The sequence below is a fragment of the Pleurodeles waltl genome, chromosome 11, assembly GCF_031143425.1.
Source record: "Pleurodeles waltl isolate 20211129_DDA chromosome 11, aPleWal1.hap1.20221129, whole genome shotgun sequence".
In the NCBI taxonomy this organism is placed as follows: Eukaryota; Metazoa; Chordata; class Amphibia; order Caudata; family Salamandridae; genus Pleurodeles; species Pleurodeles waltl.
This window is the reverse complement of record NC_090450.1, coordinates 82944375-82955210: the sequence shown is the minus strand read 5'-3', so window position 1 is coordinate 82955210 and position 10836 is coordinate 82944375. Positions and strand designations below refer to the sequence as shown.

Below are 10836 nucleotides of genomic sequence, written 5' to 3'. Positions count from 1 at the left end.
AAAGTGGAAGCTAAATTCCAAATTATGACATTTTGAAATAGGGACTCATTAGAACTGAGAGGCCTTCAGAAATGCTGTGCTCAGAAGGCATCAGAAACAGCAGATGGCTGTGGCACTGTAAAACCTAAATCGCTCAATGGATACTTGTAGAATTCTGACCTCCAATAAAGAGTTATTTACATGCTTGTTACTGAGAATTGTACCGGGACCTGCAGGTACTCTTATTCCACCTGTAGAATATCTTCCTTGGCAGATCTGGGGTGGGACCACTTTCATGCATGCCAGCTGATTCATCTAGAACAACCTTTGGAGATAGAATTAAAAAGCTCTGACTCACAAGCTGGCGGCGAGAAACCAGATCATGTCAATTGGCCTCCTTGAGAGGAAAGGATGACAATAATTTTTAAAACTGAATCCAGGCATATTGAAAATACCAATTGATGAAGAAAATACCAATTGATGAAGAATTTTATTGAAATTTCCAACTTCGGCCACAGCTTTTGACAGACAATCATTCAGTCACAATTCTTCTTAGGCTATTTTACTATTTTGCAACTCTAATGAAAATAGGAAGAATGCACACATCATCACACAATGAAAACACAGGACATGAAGAGATGATCTGCAGTACGGAAGTGGAATAATGCGTAATTCAAATCTGCTGCCATGGGACCATATATTTTCTATGAGGTTGATATACTAGACAATTACGTAATTGATTGAAGCACCTCTGCCTACTTCCAGTCAACATTAGACATTGTAAATCCCAATGCTCAGCTTCCTTTGTCCTGTGGCCCCAGTTCAGGCCTGCCTTTGTAAGACTGAAATTCGTCATTCAGGGAATGGTGAGACATTTCCAAGCTCATACAATGATCCAGTCCTATTGCCCACTGTTCTAAGCACAGAGAGTTGCCGTCTCTCCAGGCCTTGGTGATGTCCCTTTTCACTATCACCAGTCTCAACCACAACAGTACAGTGCAGTATCTGTCAGTGTCTATCTTCTCAGTAGTGTTTTTTGGAGGACAAACGTAGTATTCCAGGCAATGCTCAACCAAGCTCCTCCTCCCAGAACACCCCCTCCCAGAAAGGGGTCAGTCTCTTGCATGTCCAGATCATATGGGAAAAGTCATCCCATTCTGATGAGCAACCCAGACAAGTTGTGTCATGGTTTGAGAGAATGTTATTTCAAGGTACTAATACCTGGAAATGTAACCTGTGCAATAGAACTGAATAAATGCAAGATAAGTAATATCCTTCTCTATTCTTTCAGATTGAAAGCAATAGTTGTCAATTAGTCAATTAACCAGTAGATTTGTAGAGTGCTTCTTGTCACCTGTGAAGGTATCCTTGTGCTGCTGTGGTCCAGTTGATTAGCCAGGTCTTCAGGGATTTTCAGAACTCTGGAAGAGATTGGGAGGTCCAGAGATGAAAGGATAGCTTGTTCCATGTCTTCGCTGCTAGGTAGGAGAAGGAGTGACCTCCGCATATGCTAAGTTGGATGAAGTGGGTGAGGGTTAGAGAAAGGGACGTGAAGCAGTGGTGTCTGGTGGACAATGGAAGTTCAGGTGGTCTTTCAATTAAGCAGACCCGCAGTTGTGTAGGCCCTTGTATGTATTGGTCAGAGAGCGACTTACATTCCCTGAGGTAGGGGGCAATATGGATTAATCTAGGGAGATTCAGGAAAAGTCTGGTTGTGGCGTTCTGCGAAGTCTGTAGTCACTGGAGAAGGTGAACTGTGATTCCTGCATACACGGCATTACCGAAGTCTAGTCAGCTGGAGATGAGGACCTGGGTGATGGTGGGTCTTGAGCTTGGGGGTAGCCATTTGAATATCTTGAAGCATGTGGAGGATGAAGAAGCAGGGGGAAGAGACAAAGTTGAACTGAGTCATCCAGGTTAGCTTGTTTTCCAGACTGATGCCTAGGTTCCTAGCATGGTCAGCGAGGGTAGGACTAGGTCCTAGTTCTGAGGGTCACCAGGATGAGTCCCACAGGGTGCTTTTGTTTTCAAAGATCAGTACCTCTGTCTTGTTCATTTTCAGCTTCAGCCATTGTCCTTCATCCAGTTGGTGACATCCCTCATGCAGTGGTGGAAGTAGGTCTTTGTGTTGGTGGTGTCTACAGAGGAAGAGGAGTTGTGTGTCGTCGATATGGTGTTGAGTCTGTGGGTTTTGTTGATGCTGGCCAGAAGTGTCATATAAGTGTTGAAGAGGGTGGGGCTAATAAGGAGCATTTAGCGGTTCTGAGGTACCATATAGACTGCTTGCTGGACCTTCTGTGGGTGTTGTTGCCAATGGGAGTGATGCTGTCTGCATAGTTGGTGATCCAAATTTTGAAATTTCTGATTCTCTGGTCTAGGTTGTTGGTGATGCGGTGGGTGGATTTGAGGGCATTGATCCATGTGTCCTATGAGCCTTTGTCCCAGCTGCTCTGGGGGTCATTGGGCAGACTGGGGGCAGAGGTCCGTGAGCTGCTGCTGTTAAAGTGGACAACAGAGTGGTCAGTCCAGGTAAGAGTGGAGTGTGGCTGTATCTGATGAAGTCGCTGGAGGTGGAGATGAGGTCTAGTATGTGTCATGTAGCTTGTGGAGTGCGTGGTGTTGTGGATGAATTGGGTGAGTCCGATGTTGTTCATGCTGACAAGGAGGTTGGTAGTGATGGAGTCATTGTGGTCATCATGATGGAAGTTCAGGTCTCCGGGGAAAATGTAATTGTTGGAGTCTATGGTGAGGGAGGCAATGAAGTCAGGGATGAAGTTGCAGAAGACTGGACGGGGTCCCGGAGGACAGAAGGTGAGGGTGCCCTTGATAGAGATTTGACTCTCTGTTTGGAGTCGGAAGTTGAGGTGTTCCATGGCTGAGGTGATATTGTCATTTGAGGTGGTGGATTGGATGGGTTCTTTGTGTACGATAGCGATCCCTCCGCCAGGCTTGTTGATGCGATTATGATGGATCAATTAATCAATCAGTTTTTGTAAAGCATGGCTACTCACCTGTGAAGGTCTCAAAGTGATGGGTGATCTCGTTCCCTTTGGGTATTGCAGTGGTGATGTATAATGCGGAAGTGGGGTTGAGCCAAGTCTCATTGAGGAAGAGAAAGTTGAGTGTGAGGGTGGGGATGAGGTCCCAAATCTCAGTGGTGTGTTTGCATAGTGAGCCTGTGTTGAGAATGTTGCATGCGAGTTGATATTTTTGTTCAGGTGGTGTCTGTGGTGTGATTGGGTTGGCGCTGGTCGGTGAGCTGGTATATGCGCCTTGGCAGGTGAAGTGGTAATGGGTGCATGTGAAAGGGCCTGCCATGAAGCATGTGTTGGCGCAGTGGCAGTGTTTGTTGGGGCATCCGGAGTAAAGGGTATAGAGCTTGGTGATGGTGTATCTGCGGGGGCCATGGGTCATGGCGCTAGGCACAGACAGGTGCAGACAGACTTACCTTTGGCAATCCTTTGGTGCCAGCAGCGCATTCGCACTGTGGCTGCATTGCTTCTGTTGGGAGGAAGAATGGTGAGCAGGAAAACCCAGGCAGTGGTGGTGTCAGTTGCTCAAATGGTGTCAACTGGATCAGTTTGGAACGGGCAGGAACTGAAAGCCACTGGCAAGTGGCAAGCTAGGTGATCATATGGCTGCTAGTGCGGTCGTGCTGCGGCCAGCATTAAGTAGGTCCTGGGGTGGGTGGGACTTCTGTTGGTGGTATGAACAATGAGGGGAAAACCCAGGCAGCAGCAGTGTCACTTGGTCTAATAGCAGCAGCAACTGGACCAGGCTGGAACAAGTAGGAACTGGAGGCCACAGGCAAGTAACAGTCTAAATGCCACCCAGGTGCCAATCCATAGTTGTAAGTTAACATTTGCATTTGTTAACTTTCTGCCAGTCAGCTATATTGGTGAGTTTTGGGAATTTTGTTGATTCTTGTAATATTAATTTTATACAAGGAAAAGGATAATGTTTAGGCATCAAATCTAATAAAAATGTGACTGATGTTATATTATCTTCGAATGTGAAGCTCAGCTGACATTTGCCTGACGTCCAGAATGTTCAAGACCAGCATTTTGGTTGAGGCTGACAAGAAAGCATGCTTGGTTGAGTGACAAACACTAAAAGTTAAACTGAAGTTGCTGGGATCACTCTGGGCATGGAGTCCTTCCAGTACAGATGGAGCAAAGATTATCTTAAAAAGACCCTTTCTACAAGCTCCTTGAAATTCCTAACATACAAGCTTCAATGTGGGGCCATTTTGCAACATTGTTCTTTGGCAAATTCAGGGACAGGGTAACATAATTTTGTTTATTTTCCCTCTAGAGTTGGGCCTTCAATCCTACTGGGCAGCAGGTTTTCATTTGTACTCTCAATCGCGTAGAGGTGGAATTGCATTTCTGTGACAGTTCCACTTTTAGGGGATCAGATTTACCAGTTACGCCAAAATTAATACATGGCACTGTGAATCTTTGAATAAGTGTGTCAAAGTGAGCTCATGATGGAAGCACGAGTGAGCCATGACACGTGCGAGTACTCTCCCCTCGTAATAGTTGCTGAAAGAAAGAATGCATACACAAAAAGCAGCTACAGGTCAGGAAGCATTACATGGGCAAAGATTGCACCTCATTAATATCAGTTAACACCTAATACAGCAATCAACATCTGAAAGGGGACCTCCACCTGCACTACAAAAGGCCCACCACCGCGTAGGCAACATGTATGGTAGTTTTTTGCCAAAATCTGCAAATTATGCAGATGATGGTTTGTGTCATTCTTATGATATTCAGGGAGTGATACCTCAATATCGTTGTGAAAAGATTGTCTGACATGAATGTTGTGTCCTAAACATTTTATACAAAACATATTGCTTCTTTGGAGATAACAGAAAATCTAAAAGCAATTGGACTATATTTTTGCAACCATATAAAACTCTTTAAAGGAATTCCTGACTGGGTTTCCCTAGCCACCAGCGCTCCAGGTTTTCTCAAAATCAGCCCCTTGAGACCCTTATGGGTGAGTAGTTGTTCTTTACAAACTCTGATCGATTGAAATCCCTTTTCGAGTCAAGGATGTGCCGGAGCCCTGCAGAAGGGCAGTCTTGTTTGCAACATCTAGTGTGATTTCTTATGTTTTATTAATACCAGAGATTTTTTGAAACAGTGAAAATAGTAGAAAAAATATGAAATATATACCCCATCAATCATTTTCATTGAAAAATAGATACTTGCATTCTTATTATTAGTTGACCTAGTATCATGAAATCTTTTAAAAGACACAAAAGCAGTCAAGCACTGAGATTGGGAAATAATTTGGAAAAGATCTGATTAAGTAGGAGCAAAAACACTGGGACACTGGTATCAGCAGATGACCTATTGCATCAAAGTGCCCTGTTGAACATGACTTTGGCTAAACATTACAGATCAATCTTTTACTTCAAACTGTGCAGGTTCAGCTTGCGTTAACGTCAAGGCTGCATTCACCTCTGATTTATGTGGTTGTATAAAAACATGTCAAGGTGAGCTTCATTTATTCTTACTAAGAGTAAGCCCTTAGGGTAGTTGGTTCTGCAGCTCAGAGTGGAAAGAACCCTCCTTCAGGCTTCGAACATGAAGCAGTTTGTCCCTTTTCTATGTCTCTCACTGCTCTTCCTGAGCGGTGCCCTCGGCTCTGTGCCCCCCATTCCCCCCACGCCTCTGATACCCGAAGACTGCAACGCTACAGTATTTCAAGCAGGTCTGGCCCTGGAAGAGATTAATAAAGACCGAGATGAAGGCTACGTTTTCGGCCTTTACCGTGTAGCTGATGCACACCGCCAACCCGTGGTAAGAAATAAGGCAGTGCTTAATTTGTGCATGTTGTTTCCGGTGCTGAGCACCGGGACTTATTTTTGAGCGCCGGCGCGAATTCTTCTGCCTCAAGCATGTGCTGCGAGCAAAACACACATATGGGAAACACGGAGAAAGAGAAAAACGAAAACCCGTCACAAAGGGAGAACGCTGCCAGAGTGTGTTTAAAGGGCGGGAGTGGCTGTAAATGGATTGAAGAGGCCAGAGAAAGCTTCAGGATTATGCTGCCTCAGTATTCTGTGCTCGCACGTTAAATGCAGCAGCCTCGAGTTTCAGAGGAGGGCTTTGAGCACCGGCACGTTTTTATTTACAAATTAAGCACTGAAATTAGGTCATATTTATTACTTGTTGTAGGCTTCAGGAAGATGAAAATCCAAGAAAACACAGAGATGGGGTCTCTGCATTGTGCTTAATTTGCAAAATGATAAGTGCTGGTGCCCAGAGCGCTGCTCAGATGCCTGCGGCAGCACAATGAGAACCTAAATTTACCTCAGGCCGCTTCAGTGCGCTGGCAGAGACGCCCTGCACCTTTATCGCACTATTGCAGCTGCTTTTTTCCTTTCTGAAGGGTTTTCCACATTTCTTTTCCTCCTTCTTCTCCCTTTCTGTGTGTCTCCCCTCTCTTGCGAAATGTCTGAGGAAGTTACGCGCTGGTCCCCGAGAATGAGTGCTGATGCCCGCCACCGGCAACCACCTGTTCAAGTTAAGCACTATCTCTGCGGCAGACATGCACACCAATAAAAAAAAAAAAGTAACAATAACTTTTATTACAAAGCATGAATGCTGTATATTTTAGGAGTATTTATTTTAACAACTTCAGAAAAGTGATTCGGCTTGTCAGGAGTCAGACTGGCGTTGTACAGAAATAAGCGTTTAACTCACTGAGCTATCTTACTGGCAGTGCCAAGCAAGTTAATGAAGTCAACTTATCAAATAGTCGGGCGCATTACTGTTATCCCTCTTAAGTGGGAGAGATTCACGGAGGTGTCTTTTTTCTGCCTTGGAATAGGCATATGTAGTTTTATAAATTCATTTTAGAAGCTCTCTCTTTGCAATGCTTTTGTTTGGGAGCTGAAAATGTAACTATTTCCAATGCAAAATTCCCTTCAATTCACCTTTCGATTTTTGGAACAACTAAACGGTTCATCATTTTCCACCTTCACCAATCTGGAGGTTAATGAATACAGATGTTTAACCCACGTTTAGTTAGTTATTCTGTTTTGTGTTAAAAAAATAGTTCATATTTTATTTCAAGAACAATTAGAAACCGAAAAGGCACCCAACAGAGTACAATTATCCGGGAACAAAATGGAAGCGATAAAATACCACTAACACTTTTCAGAAGGATAAAAGATAAATGGAAACAAAGAATAACTATTTACTTTTCTGTAATCTGTCGATTACATTGTGTTGACTACACCGTCTCATGCCAAAACAAAACTAATTAGTTACAAGGGAAAAACATTATTAATTACCATCAGTAGATATCGGTGCAATGAATGGATGGTTGGATGGATGAATGTTATGTTATCTGTATTTGTATATCGCTCTGTCTCCTGGGAGGGCATCCTAGCGCTGTGGAGGTGTGTGAGGCTAGCTACATGAGCAGGACTTACTCGAATATGTGGATCTTCAACTTTTTGAGGAATTTAAGAAGACAGGAGGAGGGTCTATTGCTTAGCGAATGGTCGTTCTTTGCTCTAGGAGGAATGTAAGAGAATGCTCCAACTCCAATAAGCTTTTGTGAATGCAAGGGACGCTATCTGGCTGAGCGAAGTTGCATGGAAGGTGGAAAAAGGTGAATGTGGTTGTCTGGTAGGCTGGGTCTGTGTTGAATATTGCTTGGCATGTGTGGGTGAGGAGTTTGAACTGTGTACGCTTGTGTTTTAGAAGCCAATGGAGCTCACATTTTGTATGTGTGAGGTCCATACTGGCTTTGTGGACAAACTGGAGTAATAATAAATATAACGATCTGAAGTAGTGCACAGGGTCAAGTAGGTAAGCGAAAGATCAAATACATAGAATTGTTGAGCAATCAAGCCCTCTTGGCACTTCCTCTGGCCATCATATTAGAGTCAAGAGCCCAAAGACCCTCTCTCAGGGCCCTTGCATATTATTGGGTTGGGAGCAGTGAAAGGCTCCTTCCAGGTCCTTCCTGGAAGGTTCCTGATCAGACCAACAAATCAACTGACCCCAGAAGCCAGTTTGAGACAGGAGACCGAGTGGCCATTCCATCTGCTTGCAATATTCATTTCTGGGTGCTCAGTAGTTAAGGAGCAAAGCCGGAACCTAAGTCAGGGGAGTAGCAACCAATAGTGAATAAAAGTAGAAGCAACAGGGCCCAGGGTGTGAGGTGACTCTCACCACAATCAGTGGCAGTAAATTACTACCAAAGCAAAGAAAGGGTACCAATTAAATTTTTTACGTTAGGGTCTATGGCACGCTTCCTAAGTCACTGACCTCAGTTAAAAAATTTGCTCATAAAGCTGTAACGTCATCCACAGTCAGAGTACCCGCCAATGATTATGCCACACATGGAGCTATATATGTGTCTTGATTCATCTGCATGTAACCGCAACTCAACATTCTGAACCAGCATTCACTTCACCACATTCTAACACTTACGTCACAGCTCTATGAAGTCCTTCAGGAGTCAACCGGGTTCCGTCATTCGTACTCACACAACACTACATCTCCCCCTCTGTTAAATAAAATGTTAAAACTTTTTACAAACATATGCACAATCATAACTCTTAGATAAGCTTTTATGTTGCTCTGATTGCTCGTCCCAATTGTGTCTTCAGAAACTGAGAATCAACAACAGGAGTGTCCATGATCTGCTTTGACGATGTAGGAGCAACATCAGTCTGGGGTTTTCCAATTGTCATTTCCGAACCAGTCTCTACCTTGAAAACAGTATCTGACGAGTGATAAGCCACATGTCTAAAATGTGAGGAATCTCAAGTACTGGATTTCCCAGGACGTTGGACAGTCACCATGTGTCCTTTGTCCATTACAACATGAAATGGCTCAGCCACAAATGAAGCATCAGTCTTATGTTTTCTAAGCTAGCGGAAGAACAGTGGATCTCCTCTTGTGAAGACAATGGCCCTCATTTCAACCTCAGCGGTCTTTTCTCAAGACTGCACAGGTTCCGCCGGGCCGAAGACCGCCAGTGGTGGCGGTCTTCTGCCAACCATATTATGACTGCTGGCAACCCTCCGCCTTTTTTTGGACGTAGAGCCGCCAGCAGCCATACTGGCCGTCGGCGGTAAAGTGGAGGCTGCTCCACCATCACCGCCACGTCATCAGAACACCGCCCACCGTAATATGACCCAGTATTCGGCATGGCGGTGTTCTGGTGATGGGGTGCTGGCGGTGGAGCAGCACCCATGGATCCCGTTCCATCCCTGAGGATCACCGGAACAGATAAGGTGATCGTCCGTTAGGGGAGGGGGGTGGAGGGGTGTTGTGTGGTGTGTGTATGCATGGGGGTGTGCGTGTGTAGAGGAGTTGTGTGAGTGCGTTTATGCATGCGGGGGGTGTAATGTGTGTAAGGGAAATGTAACGTGTATGTATGTGTGCATGTATGTGCGTGTATATGTGTGTGTGGTGTGAGCGTGCATGTAGGGGGTGTGGGGGGTATGTGTGGGGTTTCATTGGGGGTGGGCGGCGGGGTGGGGAGTGGGTCCTGCCACCTTTAGGGGGTGGTAGGGGGGTCGTGGGTGTTGGGGAGGACTCAGGGGAGTGGGAGGGGGAAGATCCCAATCAGTGCGAGGGAACTAATTCCCTGGCACTGATAGTACATACTGCCATGGATTTCGTGGCGGTACAAACCCCAAAAAAATCCATGGCGGTATGCGGGGTCCTGATACTGCCGGTGGTCTAGTGACGGCCACCAGGCTGGAGACCGTTGTCTCCAGCCTGGAGGTCGTTACTGTTGTGGCAGGCGGTGCGGGGCATTGGCGGTTTGGCATATGCCAAACTGCCAATGTCACAATGGGGGAGTAATGACCGCCGGCCAGTTTGCAGTCTTACCGCCCTTTTTCTGCCGTCCGCCAGGGTTGTAAGAGGGCCACTGTTTTTTGCATGTCATCTTCTTTCCATCGGCCTTCATTTTTCTTTCATGAAGTAAATGGGCTTCTTCCTAATACTTGAACTTTTGTTGGTCCACAGGGGTAACTTGGTCACCATTGCTCTCCCGACGTTGCAGGGCTTTAACCTCTGGTTGAGTGAGGAGTCGAACAATAAGCTTGTAGGGTAGATTTCAAGACAGCCTTGCTGTTGAGCTTTTCCAATGCAGCATGCTGAACAGCTTTCTTCAAAGTACTCATGAAATGTTCAACAAAGCCGTTAGCCTGCGGACAAAGAAGTGTGCTGTTCTGATGCTTCATGTTAAGATGATTGAGATAGTCTCTGAAATCTCAACTATTGAAATGTGGGGCATTCTCAGATTTTAAAATCTCAGGAATGCCCCATGTCACAAAGATGTTGTCTAATCTCTCAATGACTCTTTCCTGAGTGATAGATGAGAGATCTATTGGTAGAAAATGGGAGTATTCATCAACAATCACCATCAGATGATGTCCATGGTCAAGAGGACTGCAAAAGTCAACAGCACGTCAGTCCCAGGCATGCTTTGCCAACTCTTATATGTTTAAAGGCTGTTGAGTGGTTTTTGATGACAGGCAGTTGCATAGATGACAGGTGTTTAACTCTCTTTCAACTCTTTCATTGAGACAAGGAAACGAAACTCTATCTCAGTGAGCTAGTTTTGTGGCAATGATTCCAGAACGTCCTTCATTTGCCACTTCAAATATCTATTGTCAAAGACTCTCCAAAATGACACTCCTCAAACCCCTCAGGATAATGCTTTTTGTGTCATGGACAGTTCATCTTTGAAGTTTTAAACCATAGGTATTCATTGACACTGGCAAGAGGTTGAGTATTTAAGTGCCAAGAATGATGTGTAATATTGTTTTTCAGTTTTAACATGTCACGATCCTGACTCATGGCAGTG

General features: G+C 44.9%; 1 protein-coding gene across 1 annotated transcript in view; it reads left to right on the top strand.

Annotated features, from left to right (window-relative positions):
* Positions 1-5491: 5491 nt before the first annotated feature.
* LOC138265428 (fetuin-B-like) overlaps positions 5492-10836 on the top strand; it is a 57016-nt gene continuing 51671 nt past the window's right edge. The window contains exon 1 of the mRNA XM_069213127.1: positions 5492-5792. Coding sequence (XP_069069228.1) covers positions 5577-5792 — 216 coding nt within the window. The 5' untranslated portion in view covers positions 5492-5576. The remainder of the gene's footprint in view (positions 5793-10836) is intronic.